Source organism: Pristiophorus japonicus, chromosome 1, assembly GCF_044704955.1.
Source record: "Pristiophorus japonicus isolate sPriJap1 chromosome 1, sPriJap1.hap1, whole genome shotgun sequence".
Lineage (NCBI taxonomy): Eukaryota > Metazoa > Chordata > Chondrichthyes > Pristiophoridae > Pristiophorus > Pristiophorus japonicus.
In genome coordinates this window covers 523,959,410-523,977,723 of record NC_091977.1, presented here as the reverse complement: position 1 = coordinate 523,977,723, position 18,314 = coordinate 523,959,410, and the positions used below count along the sequence as shown (strand labels likewise).

The 18,314-nt window shown below is 46.0% G+C and overlaps 1 protein-coding gene across 1 annotated transcript; it reads right to left on the bottom strand.

Moving 5' to 3' along the window:
• Positions 1 to 16,607: 16,607 nt before the first annotated feature.
• On the bottom strand, positions 16,608 to 17,582 carry LOC139260573 (melanocortin receptor 5-like). The gene has a single exon (XM_070877023.1). It carries the CDS (start codon positions 17,580 to 17,582, stop codon positions 16,608 to 16,610), a length of 975 nt encoding a protein of 324 aa, XP_070733124.1.
• Positions 17,583 to 18,314: the final 732 nt, after the last annotated feature.

The following is an 18,314-nucleotide window of genomic DNA, read 5'->3' as shown; positions in this document are numbered from 1 at the left end:
ACTTGGGCTGGGATGGAGCAGGAACTTGGGCTGGGATGGGGCAGGATCTTGGGCTGGGATGGGGCAAGAACTTGGGCTGGGATGGGGCAGAAACTTGGGTTGTGGGGGAGAGAAACAACGGCTGGGGGTATCAGGAACTTGGGCTGAGGGGGCATGAACTTGGGTTGTGGGGGACAGCAACATCGGCTGGGATGGGGCATAAACTTGGGCCGGGGATGTCAGGAATTTGGGCTGGGGGATATGGTAGTAACTTGGGTGCAGATGGGGGCAACTCTATCTTGTCTGGAGTCGGCAGTCAGAATGGATCGAATTACACTTTGCTAAGTCACTGAGAACTTGGGCTGCGCAGTTTTAATTACACATTCCAGAGAAACTGCTGGGTGTATCTTATCCTCCAAGGGGACCAATCAGCAATCATGTCATGTGATCAAGGGGACTCAATCAGAGCATTCTTCTCTTGCAAATAAGCATGTCTAAAAACAATCATAGTATGATGTCACAGGAAAGCAGGTAAGTGATTGGTTGGTGAGTATTTCTCTTTTTTCTCATTTTTTCTAAACTTGGGCATTGATTTAAATTAAGAGTCATGATTATAGGTTAAAAACTATACATAGATAATTGATGTTTCAAAATTTGAAAACCTAATTAGTTGAATGAAATACAATAGAGATGGCAGGGCAGGCGAGCTTCAAACACTGCAACACATCAGGGAGGGATAGAGTTACCTAGACACTTTGTTCCAGGATGCAGCCACACCCCTTAGGGTGATCAGGGACAGGAGGGTGTGACTACGAGTGAGACAGGTTTGGGGATCCAGAAGGTAGCGATGGAGGAGCCTCAGCCCTTGCACTTGTCCAACAGGTACGAGGTTCTTGCTCCCAGTGTGGACGAGAGCAGAGACTGCAGGTAGGATAAGAACATAAGAACATAAGAAATAGGAGCAGGAGTAGGCCACCTGGCCCCTCGAGCCTGCTCCGCCATTTAATAAGATCATGGTTGATCTGATCATGGACTAAGCTCCACTTCCCTGCCCGCTTCCCATAACCCTTTATTCCACTATCACTCAAAAATCTGTCCATCTTCGCCTTAAATATATTCAATGACCCAGCCTTCACAGCTCTCTGGGGCAGAGAATTCCACAGATTTATAACCCTCTGAGAGAAGAAATTCCTCCTCATTTCTGTTTTAAATGGGCGGCCCCTTATTCTGAGACTATGTCCTCTAGTTTTAGTTTCCCCTATGAGTGTAAATATCCTCTCGGCATCCACCTTGTCGAGCCCCTTCATTATTTTATATGTTTCAATAAGATCACCTATCATTCTTCTGAACTCCAATGAGTATAGGCCTAACCTACTCGACCTATCTTCATAAGTCAACCCCCTCTTTTCCGGAATCAACGTAGTGAACCTTCTTTGAACAGCCTCCAATGCAAGTATATCCTTCCTTAAATACGGAGACCAAAACTGTACGCAGTACTCTAGGTGTGGTCTCACCAATACTCTGTACAATTGTAGCAGGACTTCTCTGCTTTTGTACTCCATCGTCCTTGCAATTTAAGCCAACATTCCATTTGCCTTCCTGATTACTTGCTGTACCTGCATACTAACTTTTTGTGTTTCATGCACAAGGACCCCAGATCCCTCTCTACTGCAGCACTTTGCAATTTTTCTCAATTTAAATTATAATTTGCTTTTCTATTTTTTCTGCCAAAGTGGGTAACTTCACATTATACTCCATCTGCCAAATTTTTGCCCATTCACTTAGCCTGTCTATATCCCTTTGCAGATTTTGTGTGTCCTCACAATTTGCTTTCCCACCCATCTTTGTATTATCCTCAAACTTGGCTACATTACACTCGGTCCCTTCATTCAAGTCATCAATATAGATTGTAAATATTTGAGGACCCAGCACTGATCCCTGTGGCACCCCACTACTCACTGTTTGCCAACCGGAAAATGACCTATTTATCCCCACCCTCTGTTTTCTGTTAGTTAGCCAATCCTCTATCCATGTTAATATATTACCCCCAACTCCGTGAACTTTTATCTTGTGCAGTAACCTTTTATGTGGCACCTTATCGAATGCCTGCTGGAAATTCAAATACACCACATCCACTGGTTCTCCTTTATCCATCCTGCTGGTTACGTCCTCAAATAATTCTAGCAAAAGTGCAGTTAAGTGCAATGGGATAGGATCTCTTCCTTCAGAAAGCTAGTTGAGCTGTGTGAGGACTACAGGATTAAATTGAAATGTTTCTAAAGGGGAGGGAGCAAATATTCTTCTGTGATTGTTGCTTTGATTGGTAACCAGGAAAGAAAGCTTGGAAGCTTCACAATTCGTTCTCAAGTTCTTATCTGCACAGCGAAGATTGCAAGCAGGCTGAACTGGAACACGGAAGACAGGATTTTCTTTGTTCGGTGGAGTTCAATGGTAGAAGATTACCAGGGTGCAATCAGGTGAAGAGCCAAGACCCAGCTTCCCAGACAGCATTCAGAAATCCAAGGCCTGTTTCAATCTTACAGAGCATGTATAAAGCTAGCAAAGTACTGCACAAATTGAGCCATAAATTAATTTATGATTTGTGTAACAGTGTGGCTTCATCAATTTTCAAGAAGCAAATAGATTTTATTTGGTATAATAAGGCACAAGTCATTTCATTATGTTTCCTACCTCACACCATTTATGTGTTTATTGACTTAAGTCAAGCACTGCAAAGTTCTCGAAATGGAATGATGACAGCAAATTGCATGGGCATATGTGAATATAAATTGGAATGTCAAGCTGACTAATCGCTCCACCATTGGTGGCTGTGCCTTCAGCTGCCTGGGCCCCAAGCTCTGGAATTTCTTCCCTAAACCTCTCCGCCTCTCCAGCTCTCTCTCGCTCCTCATTTAAGACGCTCCTTAAAATATACCTCTTTTGACCAACCTGTCCTAATATCGCCTGATGTGGCTCGGTGTCAGATCTTATATGCTGACGCTCCTATGAAGCCCTTCGCGACACTTTAACGGTGCTATATAAATGCAAGCTATTGTCATTGTTGTTGCAGTACTTTGCATGATGTAAGTTATGTATGCAACCCTATGTAACCAGTATCCTAGCAACACCAGAGGGCCTATCTGTTGGAGTCCCAAGGGATCCCAGCATCCCTTGGGAGCACTGTATATAAGCAGGCCTCTCATGCTGTACCAACACTCTGGAGTTGGAATAAAGAGACTAAGGTCACACTTACCTCTACAGTACTCAGTTACATACTCGAGACATAACAAATGGCGACGAGATAACGAACCACCACACGAAAATGCAGAGAACTGTTGGCATCCTCGAGAAATTCTCAGAAGGGGACGATTGAGAGGCCTTCGTGGAGCGACTCGACCAATACTTCATGGCCACCAAGCTAGAAGGGAACGCGAACGCTGCCAAACGAAGGGCGATTCTCCTCACCGACTGCGGGACAACAACCTATGGCCTCATGAAGAATCTTCTTGCTCCGGTGAAACCAACAACCAAATCATATGAAGAACTGTGTACGCTGGTCCGGAAGCGCCTAAATTCGAAGGAGAGCGTTCTGATGGTAAAGTATCGATTTTACACATGTCAACGGTCTGAAGGCCAGGAAATGGCGAGCTACGTCGCCAAACTAAGGCACCTTGCAGGACATTGCGAATTCGATGGATTCCTGGAGCAAATGCTAAGAGACTTTTTTTGTGCTTGGCATGGCCATGAGGTTTTCCTTCACAAACTAATGACTGTTGAAACACCGAACCTGAGCAAAGCCATAACGATAGCCCAGGCTCAGCGATAACACCAAACAATTTTGCAGCATAACGAGGTTTCGGCATGTACTGTACACAAAGTAACGTCATTTTCAGGCAGGATTGCACATGGCAGAACATACACGCCTTCAGCTGCATGACCTCAGATGACCTAGAGTCCACCATCAAGCGTGAATGCGAGGCAATTGATACCTTGTTGGTGCTGAGGAGGTGATCATCGAGCCCATCAATGCTGCTTTAAACACTATGCGTGCAAAGGCTGTGGAACAATGGGACACTTCCAGCGAATGTGCAGATGAGCTGCAAACCCTGCAAACCACCACGTTGCAGAGTGGCGGATCAAACTGAACTAGAGACTCGAACCGAGAAGGCAGAAGTGTACAGGGTACACACCTTCACCATAAAATATCCACCGATCATGTTAAAAGTCGAACTGAACGGAATTCCAGTATTCATGGAACTGGACACGGGTGCGAGTCAGTATATCATGAGCAAAAACGCCTTCGACAGGCTGTGGTGCAACAAGGCACACAGGCCCAAGCTGAGTTCTATTCATACCAAGCTGAGAACTTACACTAAAGAGCTGATCCCTGTAATTGGCAGTGCAGCAGTAAAAGTCTCCGATGATGGAGCAGTGCACGAACTCCCACTATGGATTGTACCAGGAGATGGCCCCACACTGTTCGGCAGAAGCTGGCTGGGAAAAAGCTGGAACTGGGACGACATCCGAGCGCTTTCGTCCGTCGACGATGCCTTATGTGCCCAGGTTCTGAGCAAGTTTCCATCCTTGCTTGAGCCAGGCATCGGAAGTTTCTCGGGGGCGGAGGTGCAGATCCACTTGATTCCCGGGTGCAGATCCACTTGATTCCCGGTACACGACCCATCCACCACAAGGCACATGCGGTGCCATACATGATGGGAGAGAAAGTGGAGATCGAGCTGGACAGGCTGCAACGAGAGGGCATCATCGTGCCGGTGGAGCTCAACGAGTGGGCCAGTCCGATTGTTCCGGTCCTCAAGGACGATGGAATGGTCAGAATTTGTGGGGACTATAAAGTAACGATTAATCGTTTTTCGCTGCAGGACCAGTACCCGCTACCCAAAGTAGACGACTTATTTGCGACCCTGGCAGGAGGAAAGACCAAGCTGGACTTGACCTTGGCCTACATGACGCAAGAGCTGTAGTGGGGAAAATGCTTGAAGCGATCATTAAGGAAGAAATAGCGGGACATCTAGATAGGAATACTGCAATCAAGCAGATGCAACATGGATTCATGAAGGGGAAATCATGTTTAACTAATTTACTGGAATTCTTTGAGGATATAATGAGCATGGTGGATAGAGGTGTATCGATGGACGTATTTAGATTTCCAAAAGGCATTCGATAAGGTGCCACACAAAAGGTTACTGCAGAAGATAAAGGTACGCAGAGTCAGAGGAAATGTATTAGCATGGATAGAGAATTGGCTGGCTAACAGAAAGCAGAGAGTCGGGATAAATGGGTCCTTTTCGGGTTGGAAATCTGTGGTTAGTGGTGTGCCACAGGGATCGGTGCTGGGACCACAACTGTTTACAATATACATAAATGACCTGGAAGAGGGGACGGAGTGTAGTGTAACAGAATTTGCAGATGACACAAAGATTAGTGGGAAAGCGGGTTGTGTAGAGGACACAGAGAGGCTGCAAAGAGATTTAGATAGGTTAAGCGAATGGGCTAAGGTTTGGCAGATGGAATACAATGTCGGAAAATGTGAGGTCATCCACCTTGGAAAAAAAAACAGTAAAAGGGAATATTATTTGAATGGGGAGAAATTACAACATGCTGCGGTGCAGAGGGACCTGGGGGCCTTGTGCATGAATCCCAAAAAGTTAGTTTGCAGGTGCAGCAGGTAATCAGGAAGGCGAATGGAATGTTGGCCTTCATTGCGAGAGAGATGGAGTACAAAAGCAGGGAGGTCCTGCTGCAAGTGTATAGGGTATTGGTGAGGCCGCACCTGGAGTACTGCGTGCAGTTTTGGTAATCTTACTTAAGGAAGGATATACTAGCTTTGGAGGGGGTACAGAGATGATTCACTAGGCTGATTCCGGAGATGAGGGTTACCTTATGATGATAGATTGAGTAGACTGGGTCTTTACTCGTTGGAGTTCAGAAAGAGGGGTGATCTTACAGAAACATTTAAAATAATGAAAGGGATAGACAAGATAGAGGCAGAGAGGTTGTTTCCACTGGTAGGGGAAACTAGAACTAGGGGGCACAGCCTCAAAATAGGGGGGAGCCAATTTAAAACCGAGTTGAAAAGGAATTTCTTCTCCCAGAGGTTTGTGAATCTGTGGAATTCTCTGCCCAAGGAAGCAGTTGAGGCTAGCTCATTGAATGTATTCAAATCACAGATAGATAGATTTTTAACCAATAAGGGAATTAAGTATTACGGGGAGTGGGCGGGTAAGTGGAGCTGAGTCCACGGCCAGATCAGCCATGATCTTGTTGAATGGCAGAGCAGGCTCAAGGGGCTAGATGGCCTACTCTTGTTCCTAATTCTTATGTTCTTATGTTCTTATAAGAGCTGATTGAATCTTCGAAAGGCCTCACCTGCATCAACACGCACAAAGGTCTGTACATCTACAATAGATGCCGTTTGTGATTTGATCAGCCGTGGCTATTTTTCAAAGGAACGTGGAGAGTCTGCTAAAGTCGGTTCCGCGCACCATGGTTTTCCAGGACAACATATTGATCACCGGTCGGGACACCATCAAACACTTGAAGAACCTGGAAGAGGTTCTAAGTCGGCTAGATCACGTGGGACTCAGGTTGAAATGCTCGAAGTGTGTTTTCCTGGCGCCAGAGGTCAAGTTCTTAGGGAGAAGAATCGCGGCAGACGGCATCAGACTCACTGATGCCAAGACGGGGGCTATCAAGAATGCGCCGAGACCACAGAACGTGACGGATCTGCTGTCTGGGATTCCTCAATTATTTTGGTCATTTCTTACCTGGGGTAAGTACCTTGCTAGAACCTCTACATGTGTTGCTACTCAAGGGAGATGACTGGGTGAAGGGTTGCAAAATTCGTGGGAGAACACCCCCCCCCCCCCCCAGTGTTTCGACTCATTGGAAAGGAAATTGAATTTGGAACTATCTACCAGAAAGTTTGAAATCCTAAAGTGTACATGGAAGAAACTATGAAATTTAATCGAATTTGAGATTTTACAAAACAGATTGAGTCTATGTGGGCAAGGCTAAAGAACTAAAGGATAACTATCCCACAAAGAAACCAGTTTGAGTATTGAAGCTGTCTGGGGTATTGAAACTAAAGCAAATTGTCTGGAGAATTGTGGATACTCGAAAACCCTTCTCCCCAGGAGACATTAACATAGCAACAATTAACCCAGAGATAGCTGACCATCAATCTAAACTGGAAAACCATTCCAGCACATACATAATAACAATGGCCTATCCAGCCCACATAAAAACCCCAAGCACAGGCCGACATTGCAAATACCAGAGCTAATATTTCCATCAAGAAACAGATTTAGAAGATCGACACACCCGAGACAGGTTAACATTTAATGGGCCTGCCAAAATATGACAAAGAAATATCAAGCCCGCCAAAATTAAACAAAGAATCCGGGTTGATTTGGCACGAAGATTAGACCAGCTCCAAGGGTATAACTGGGCCCTGCTTTAACAAAGGGTACGCTTTTGCTTCAGAAGACACTGCTAGGGACACTTAACAGAAGGTATGCACACAGCAGCATAGCATCATAGAGCATCAAGAAGAGAGAGAGACCACGCAGCAGTTTTAACTAGCTTCTCCAGCCTCGACGTCCTGAAATCGAAAAGGAAGAACATCACCATCGCGGCAGCAACAACCGACCACAGCCAACGTGGTACCACCAAAACCGCCGCGATCGACCAACTTCGAAACAAAACTCCACAAGGAAGAAACCGAAGATTTGAAAGTTTCCACTCTACAACCTAGGCCTGACTACCAACAGGTGAAAACATTATCTAAAGAGACTTTGAAATCTATTTCTAACAAAAGAAAATGGATACTTACCCCATAAGTCCAAAACGTGCCCAAACATACCGCATCAGCGGACACCACCCAACTGAAGATTGCGCAGTAAGAAGTCTTCTACGACGTTCGGGGTACGTCAAGCAGAATCTACAGAATCCAGCGAACCCCGAAATCGCGAACCACCGCTAACTACCAGTAAAGGATTGGTGAGCATAGTCCCTGTTTGCCCTGGAGTTTAACCTAGTCAGAGTTAGGCATTGGGAGGTGGGAGATGTATTATTTCTGTAACCCCTTTGAAAGTGTCATATCGTGTTCTTTATTCAAGTGATTATAAGTCTGATGTTGTGTTCCTAACACAGATGAGGCTGCACACAGAGAGGTTAAAGTAACAGTGACCTCAGTCTTTATTAAGACACTGCAGAGTGAGGAACAGGCCTTCGGGGCCAGCTTATATACAGTGCTCCCAAGGGATACTGGGATCCCTTGGGACTTCAGGGGATGCGCTCCCTGGTGGCGGAACATGGGAGTGCATGCTTTATACATACACAACATCTGACATTGTATTTTCTTGCCTTTAAAAACATTTAATTTCTTTTGCACCAAACCAGTTGTCTCTTGCACTTGATCACATCCCCCAAATAAATCCAGAGTCTAGAACCCCGGGAGTGGGAGCAATTCAAACTGCTCAGAAGGTCAGAGGTGAACCTAACCCCACACACCACCCCCTACAGGGTATGGGGGAAATCACAAGAGGCTGCTTTTGAGAAAGCCAGAAATCTGTTATGTTCCAACAAACTGCTTGTTCTGTATGACCCATGTAAACGTTTAATGCTAGCTTGTGATGCGTCTTCGTATGGGATCGGGTGTGTGTTACAACAAGCAAATGAATCGGGAACATTGCAACCGGTCGCTTATGCGTCCAGGAGTTTGTCCAAGGCCGAAAGAGCTTACAGCAGTCGGACTTGTCCCCTTTTTTAAAGATGGTCACGATCACGACAAAGATAGATTTGACGTATTCAGTCGAACAGTAGTGCGGCTGTAACACTAATAATAGGTCAACAGTAGCAACTGGGTGGGCACATAGCAAATGAAGTGAAGACGGATAAAGGTAAATGATTACTAAGGATCATTAAAATCAGTTTAAAACCTTGATTTTTGGAATAATGCAAATCAAAGTACCCAACAGACAGAAAATCAAATCAGTTTTTATTTACAGCAACGCTAATACTCAAACAAGCAAGAGACATGTTTAGATGAAGGGACTGCGGTAAGATCCCACGGCACTGCTCGAAGAAGAGCAGGGAAGTTCTCCTGGAGTCCTGGCCAATATTTGTCCCGGAACCGAAACATTTGTGGGAGCTTCCCACCCTTCCGCCTCTTCCAGTGACACCTGAACATACGGGGCGGACGCGAGAAGTGCCTACCCACAGCTGCCAGAATGTAACACGGCCCGAAAAGGGATGGCAGCCAATGTAACAAGGTCTCAGCCCAAATTCCACCGCTGCCAGCCCAGATTGGGCTCTTATTGCTCCTCCAGAATAGAAGACTTTTGAGGGTCCCACGTTTAAAAGGCACTGGGCACTCTGCATTAGGTAGCCAGAGCTACAGCATGTTCGCTGCAGCTCAATATCTGGAATTTGGAGTTGGTTTGGCGCGGACCTTAACAGGGTGCGTGTTGGGTCAGGTGCAATTTATCCGACAATGACACAAATTCCACCCACAGCTTAAACATTTGGGGACTCTCGTGCTTGAGCAGAATTGCTGCTCAGCCTCTCTCAGATGAAGCTATCACTGTTGTCATCCACTGTAGATCAGTATCTGGAGTTTGGGTTTTGGGGGTTTTCCCCTTCCTCGGTCTGGACCGAGGCTGTCTGCGAGTGGCCTCTTGTTGGCATAGACATGGTGTTATCTTCTGTCTTTCTGGAGCTGGGAGTTCCTTGGGATGCTGCCTTGCCACCTGGCCGTTGTCTTTGTGCCTCGCCACAAACTCCGTTCCCCAGCCGTCAACTCCATCCCTCTCCCTGACAGCTGTCGGAGGCCGACCCAAACCGTTCGCAACCTTTGGTGTCTTATTTCACCCCGAGATGAGCTTCCGACCACATATCTGCTTCCTCACCAAGATCGCCTGCTTCCACTTCCGTAACATTGCCCTTTGCCTCACTTCTTCTGCTGCTGAAAGTCCCATCCATGCCTTTGTTACCTCTAGACTTGACTGTGCCAATCCTCTCCCGGCCAGCCTCCCATCTTCCACCCTAGATAAACTTGAGCTCATCCAAAACTCAGTTGCCCGAATTCTAATTCGCTCCATGACCCGCTCACCCGTCGCCCCTGTGCTCGCTGGCATGCATTGGCTCCCGGTTAAGCAACACTACGATGTTAAAGTTCTCATCCTTGTTTTCAAAGGATGGATGCTTCTGCAGGCGCTGTAGCCTATGCATTGGGCTGGTCAGGGTGGGCCTCCTGCTTCTCAGGGGCTGTTGTTGCAACGAGGTTTCAAGGTGGGCTGGTAGGGACTTCCTGGGTGCAGCGAGAGCTATGTTTCTGCTTTGTAGGAAGCCATGGGCTGCCTCGGGGGTGTTGGAGGTTGGAGAATATCCTCCATTTGAATTTGACATGTGGTCAAGTAAGTAATTCTATATTTGATGCTTTGGTTGTAGAGGGAAAGTTTATTAATACCAAAGGGCCTTGTGTTTCTGTAGGAGTTTGGGGGACGGGTCTGCCAAAATTGAGACCTGGAACTTTTGGAAGCATCATGCACCCTTGACCCTCACCCAAGAAATCAGTTCCTTTATCTAAAAGTTTTAGAATCATACTACACAGACCCTGGGGCATTATAAGTCTGTGGCCAGGAGGCTGCAGTTCTCTGGCCATGTTCTACTGAGCCTCCTAATCCTGTTGTTCAGGTTTAGAAGAGCATGACAATCCTTATCACAAGGGCTACTGAGACACAGACCTCATTTTGAAAGGGAACTGGATTAGTATTTGTAGAGCAATAAAGAAAGGGTTTGGAAAAGCAATTAGAGCAGATAGCTCCAGTTGAAGCACTAGAAAAGCAAGAAAGAAAGACAGACTTGCATTTGTATCACGTCTTTTATGAACACATGACCTTTCAAAGCATTTTACAGCCAATGAAGTACAGTCACTGTTGTAATTTGCGCACAGCAAGCTCCCACAAACAGCAATGTGATAATGACCTGCTAATCTGTTTTATTGATGTTGATTGAGGGATAAATATTGGCCAGCACAGCAGGGATAACACCCACTGCTCTTCTTCGAAATAGTGCCATCTTTTACATCCGCCTGAAAGAACAGACAAGGCTTCAGTTTTAACATCTCATCTGAAAAACAGCACCTCTAGCAGTGCAGCACTCCCTCAGTACTGCACTGCGAGTGTCAGCCTAGATTTATGGACTCAGGTCTTTGGAGTGGGACTTGAACCCACGACCTTCTGGCTCAGAGGTGAGAGGGCTACCCACTGAGCCACGGCTGCCACAATACATGGGCATAGGTGCCGTAGGACCAAATGGCTTCCTTTTATGCTGTATTTTCCATGTTCCACCATAATCGTCATGGGTTAAGTAAGACTATAAAATAGTATTAGATTCAATTATTATGTGCTGCTTGCTTAAAGAAGAATACACGTTGCACTTCAAGAGTAATTCACTGTGTGCAACAAAGCACTCTCTTCATGGACAGATATACCACTCTGCATAGATTTTGGAATCTTCCATCACTAAAAGGTACAACATAATTTAATATTTACAAACAATAAACCATACTTAAGACAATGTCTGAGCTCATAAGGTCTTCATTACAGGCACACACACACACAATTTGAAGAGAGCACATTGCATTTGTTCATTTGTAAATGATGGCCACAAAACAAAGGTTTCAATATCAAGCATCTAAAGATCTCCTGAATCCTGTCAAAAAGCATTAACTAGAATGAACATTTGTTTCAGTGTACAGTTTTTATGGACGAAGAATAATAGATTCTGTTTCATTTCTTTTCTGACTAAACTCAAATGACCACAAAACTTCCGAGCATAATTGGAGACATAAATGACAAAGTCAGGTGACAGTTTCTATATCAATCTTAATTAGACAAAGAACTAGCCCAAATTTGTAATCACTGAATTTACAAGCTAAACATTTAAGACTATTTGAAAGGGCAATACATATTAAACTACACTTAGCTTAAACAAATCTTGCTTTAAGAACCGTTCAACAATGAACATTTGTTTTAACAAAGTGAGTACGAAGTCTGATGTACTAACATTTCCATCACCTCTCTTTACACACGAAAGGCTGCAGTTCACCAGCTACACTCACGAGGTATCATTAAGCTGAAAATCGCAATTATTTTTCCTCTCCTCCTATTGTTTTTCCTCTGATTGTCTTCCCTTTGATCCCTTCCTCTCCTGAAGTGGGCAACTTATGCTGCACTAGTGTTCGATCTGCCGCAGTCCTGCGTCCAACAAGTAGCAATTCCTGGCGCACAATCCTGGATAATGAGGGTCCCAAATTGCCCACTGCCGCAAACAAGGCACACCTACCAGTTTTAATATGTTCCGGCCACACCCATGCACTGAGGCGGCCTAGCCATCGAAATTTAGCTCTTCAGGGATATTTTGAGAGCGGGGTGGAAGTGACCTCATCATGGGTGCGGGCAGAGTAATCATCACTAGCGGGTCGGAAGTGGGGGCGGGGTGAAGTAGCCGAGGCTGTCAGTCATCAGCCCTGCACTGATGACGTCATCGTGCTGGCGTGCCACAACGTCCCTCCCCTTCAGTTAACGGGGTGGGCGGCTGCAAACTCTGCAGCCACTTTAGTGGCAAAACTGGGCCGCTAGGAAGGGCTTCGGCCGGGCCAGCGGTCTGGCACCCAAGAGGGTGTGCCAGGCTGCCTGTTAGTGGCCCGGCTGAACCTGCAGCCATAATTGTCGGCCAGACCTGGCAGTCAGCCGACAAAAAAAACGAAGATGGCGGCTGCAGCAGTGCACCCTCCCCTTTAAGGGTGGCCATGCCGCCATGGCACAGAGAATGTATCGACAGCAAAAGCTGGTGTCAATCCCGTGGGGCAATTTTGAAAAGGGGTCCCCACCAGACGGAAAGGGGTCGGCGCGTGCACGCCATGGCGGGAAAACGGGCGGAGCGGTTCCGGACACCGCTCCAAACCTGAGATAGGGTCATTTACAAAATGGCAGCCCCCTCCGCGGAGAGTCGGCAGCCATTCCGCGCCGCCCCGTTGCCGCCCCTTTCAGGCGTCCAGAGGCCTTATCGGAAGGGGAAATTTTGGCCCCTGAATGTGAGTAGGTTACTCAAACCGTGGCAAATGATCAGAGCCAAGCTCCGTGCTGTCCTCATCCCATGCCCATCCGTGCGGTCCTTCAGCACCAGTGGTTGCCTAGTAAGGAAGAGCAAAGTTCCCTAGACGCTGTATCCCTCTCCTCCACAGAGCAATTGCAACACTCTCGATAAATTCGCAGGTGAAACCGGCTAGATTATCAGGCACCGGAACTAAAATCGGAGGCCGCCTTGGCCTCAGTGTCCAATGCTACACCAAGCAATATATCTACACACCAGGGGACTGAAAACTATAGTTTGGTACAATTATACAAAACTGTCACTTTTTGTCTCAAATTTCCATTACTTCATTTCATATTGTCACAGCTGTTCAGAATCATATGTAAGTTTTAATCAAACAATACACTCGGGTACATTTTCTATTAACCGGATGCTGCCTTTCAAACATGCAACATTGATTCAACCCACTGAAAGTTTGAGTGAGTGAAACAAAATGATCAAGTGAAATCAGACATTACACCTTGATGTCCAAACTTATCTAAAAAGGGTGTGGCTTTGCTCCAGCAGAGTTAGCCCAAAATATTGTGCTCTTTGTTTAGTATCTGATTTGACTAATGTCCTCGCCTGCTTTAGCGATTGATAAACCATCTCATTATCATGACTGGCCCTCTGAACATTCTCTCAGCCTTCATTGAAATGTGTATCTTATTGAAAAAAAATAAGCCTTTTTTTTTTCGCTAACTTCATAGGGTTTTGAGTATAGGAGCATTCATAGCTAGGGGATTTGAATATAGGAGCAGGGAGGTCTTACTGCAGTTTTACAGGGCCTTGGTGAGACCTCACCTGGAATATTGTGTTCAGTTTTAGTCTCCTAATCTGAGGAAGGACGTTCTTGCTATTGAGGGAGTGCAGCGAAGATTCACCAGACTGATTCCCGGGATGGCTGGACTGACCTAGGAAGAGAGAATGGATCAACTGGGCCTTTATACACTGGAGTTTAAAAGGATGAGAGGGGATCTCATAGAAACATATAAAATTCTGGCGGGACTGGCAGGAAGAATGTTCCCGATGTTGGGGAAATTCAGAACCAGGGGACACAGTCTAAGGATAAGGGGTAAGCCATTTAGGACTGAGATGAGGAGAAACTTCTTCACTCAGAGAGTTGTTAACCTGTGGAATTCCCTACCGCAGAGAGTTGTTGATGCCAGTTCATTGGATATATTCAAGGGGGAGTTAGATATGGCCCTTACGGCTAAAGGGATCAAGGGATATGGAGAGAAAGCAGGAAAGGGGTACTGAGGGAATGATCAGCCATGATCTTATTGAATGGGGGTGCAGGCTCGAAGGGCCAAATGTCCTACTCCTGCACCTATTTTCTATGTTTCTATGTTTTCTAATCCTGAAAATGGGAATCTTACAGCACAGAAGGAGTCCATTCTGCCCATCGTGCCTGTGCCGGCTCTTTGAAAGAGTTATCCAATTAGCCCCACTTCCCTGTTCTTTCCCCGTAGCCCTGCAAATTTTTTCCCCTTCAAATATTTATCCAATTCCCTTTTGAAAGTTACTATTTTATTTGCTTAGTTCATCCTTTCAGGCAGCTCATTACAGCTCGTTATCTCCCCTCTGGTTCTTTGGCCAATTATGTTAAATCTGTTTCCTCTGGTTACCGGCTCTCCTACTGGTGGAAACAGTTTCTCCCTATTCACTATCAAAACCCCACATAATTTTGAACATCTTCATTAAATTTCCCCTTATCCTTCCCTGCTCCAAGGAGAATAATCCCAGATTATCTTTCCTCTTCCCCTAATCCATGGGGTACTTGCACGTTCTACTAAAATATTCCTTCAACGAGGTGAGAGGAATCTCAGAGCCACTTACAAATTTCTGTGGCTGTCAACCGAAGTATGTGCAGGTATTGGAAATAATTTAATTTGATCATGAATACAAGGGCAGCAAGCGCATGGGAGCACCGTCACCTGCAAGTTCCCCTCTAAGTCATACACCATCCTGACTTGGAAATATATCACCGTTCCTCCAGGGTCAAAATCCTGGAACTCCCTCCCTCACAGCACTGTGGGAGTACCTTCATCACACGGACTGCAGCGGTTCAAGGCGACGGCTCACCACCACCTTCTCAAGGGCAATTAGGGATGGCAATAAATGAATGAATTTTTTAAAACCTACTCTTAAAGTTAAGCTAATATCTGTTTGACTGTCAGATCTTAATTGTTCACTTTGGTGTAACTAGCAGAGTAGACAAAGGAGAACCAGTGGATGTGCTGTATTTGGACTTTCAAAAGGCTTTTGACAAGTCCCGCACAAGAGATTGGTGTGCAAAATCAAAGTGCATGGTATTGGGGTAATGTACTAACGTGGATAGAGAACTGGTTGGCAGACAGGAAGCAGAGAGTCGGGATAAACGGGTCCTTTTCAGAATGGCAGGCAGTGACTAGTGGAGTGCTGCAGGGCTCAGTGCTGGGACCCCAGCTCTTTACAATATACATTAACGATTTAGAGGAAGAAACTGAGTGTAATATCTCCAAGTTTACGGATGACACTAAACTGGGTGGCGGTGTGAGCTGTGAGGAGGACGCTGAGAGGCTGCAGGGTGATTTGGACAGGTTAGGTGAGTGGGCAAATGCATGGCAGATGCAGTATAATGTGGATAAATGTGAGGTTATCCATTTTGGGGGCAAAACCACGAAGGCAGAATATTATCTGAATGGCGGCAGATTAGGAAAAGGGGAGGTGCAACGAGACCTGGGTATCATGGTTCATCAGTCACTGAAAGTGAGCATGCAGGTACAGCAGGCAGTGAAGAAGGCAAATGGTATGTTGGCCTTCATAGCTAGGGGATTTGAGTACAGGAGCAGGGAGGTTTTACTACAGTTGTACAGGGCCTTGGTGAGGCCTCACCTGGAATATTGTGTTCAGTTTTGGTTTCCTAATCTGAGGAAGGAACTTCTTGCCATTGAGGGAGTGCAGCGAAGGTTCACCAGACTGATTCCAGGGATGGTTGGACTGTCATATGAGGAGAGACTGGATCAACTGGGCCTTTATTCACTGGAGTTTAGAAGGTTGAGAGGGGATTTCATAGAAACGTATAAAATTCTGACAGGACTGGACAGGTTAGATGCAGGAAGAATGTTCCCGATGTTGGGGAAGTCCAGAACCAGGGGACATAGTCTTCGGATAAGGGGTCGGCCATTTCGGACTGAGATGAGGAGAAACTTCTTCACTCAGAGTTGTTAACCTGTGGAATTCCCTACCGCAGAGAGTTGTTGATGCCAGTTCATTGGATATATTCAAGAGGGAGTTAGATATGGCTAAAGGGATCAAGGGGTATGGAGAGAAAGCAGGAAAGGGGTACTGAGGGAATGATCAGCCATGATCTTATTGAATGGTGGTGCAGGCTCGAAGGGCCGAATGGCCTACTCCCGCACCTATTTTTTATGTTTCTGTGCCATGTTGGGAGGTTTGAAAGGCAGCTGTCTTCCTTAGTTGCAGTCTTATTTGCCAGAAAGTCCGCAAGCTGCCCTTAAACTGTAGCAGCAAATTATCTCCTTGAACGTCTTCCACATTTCTTGACTGCGGAAGGCATAGATGAGTGGGTCAATGATTGAGTTACACATGATGAGAATTAGGTACAAGTTAAAGTGCGACATGAAACACACACAGTACAGACTTCTGGGGCAGGAGATCATGAGAATGAGGTGCAGGAAGAAGGGAGCCCAGCAGACGATGAAGATACCGAGCAGGATTGTCAAGGTGATCGCGCCCTTCATACTTGCTCTCTGATGAATCGAGTTGTAGCCCGGCAAAGCTGCAATGCGCTTGGCGTGGGACCGGGCCAGCAGAAACATGTGGCTGTAGAGAGAGGCCATAAGGACCAGCATAATGAAAAACATGGTGATGAGGCAGATGATGACAGTCGGGCTTTCAGAGTAGACAATGAAAATGATACCGCAGCCGATGGAGAATGTCCAGATCCCTGCAATGATAAAAGCGGCTCGCTTTACAGTCATGATGTGGTGGTAGTGTAAAGCATAAAATATGGTGACGTACCGATCGACAGCAATGGCCAAGAGGCTACACATAGACGCCACAACAGAGATGCAGATCATCGAGTCAAACACATTGTCTACCTGTTTGACAAAATTGTCATCAGCAACCAAATGTCTGTTGTTGAGTAAAGCGATCACGATGGTCTCCCATGCATTAGACGCACTTACCAGCATGTCTGCAACAGCTAGGCTGCAGACAAATAAGTACATAGGAGAATGGAGGTTCTGGTTTTTAATAATTGCGGTGATGACCAGAATATTTTCCAGCAGGCTCATCATACCCAGAGTTAGAAACACCTCAATTGCTACACTGACTTGTTCACATAAACCAGAAGTGCTCTTTGTCCTGTTTGTTGCATGATCGGCAGAAGTGAGGGTCTTCAGCCACAGCTCACGCGAGTGCAGGTCTGTTAAATTCATCCTCAAAACGTCAAGGGAGGAACAGTTCTCTGCTGTTTCCAATGCGAAATGCTCATTGGGAACGTTGCATGTTCCATATCTAATAAAAAAAAAAGACTGACATTTATATAGCGCCTTTCACGACCACAGCACATCCCAAAGCACTTTACAGCCAATGAAGTACTTTTGAAGTGCAGTCACTGTTGTAATGTGGGAAACACGGCAGCCAATTTGTGCACAGCAAGCTCCCACAAACAGCAATGTGATAATGACCGGATAATCTGTTTTAGTGATGTTGATTGAGGGATAAATATTAGCCAACATAACAGGGATAAATAGCGCCATGGGATCTTTCACATTCACATGAGAGAGAAGACCTTGGTTTAACCTCTCATCTGAAAGACCGCACCTCCGATCGTGCAGCACTCCCTCAGCATTTCACTGGAGCATCAGCCTAGATTTATGCGCTCAAGTCCCTGGAGTGGGACTTGAACCCAGGACCTTCTGACTCAGAGGCAAGGATGCTACCACCGAGCCACAGCTGACACCAAAGTTCCCTAAGTGAGAAAAGAAAAATGTTATATTGAGCACTGCGATGGTCTGATTGAAATTTCGCACAAGAGCTTAGTCTAGTTTTAAACTCTCGGGGGGGGGGGGCAAAATTGCCCCGTGTCCCATTTGGAGGTGGTAACCTTCCGGGGCCGGGACATTTATCACCCAGCATGGAAGTTCCGCCCCGGCGCGGAATTCTGC

What these genes read in the sequence shown, in the direction of transcription:
- LOC139260573 (XM_070877023.1), bottom strand. Translation starts at nt 17,582, where the DNA reads ATGAATTTAACAGACCTGCACTCGCGTGAGCTGTGGCTGAAGACCCTC.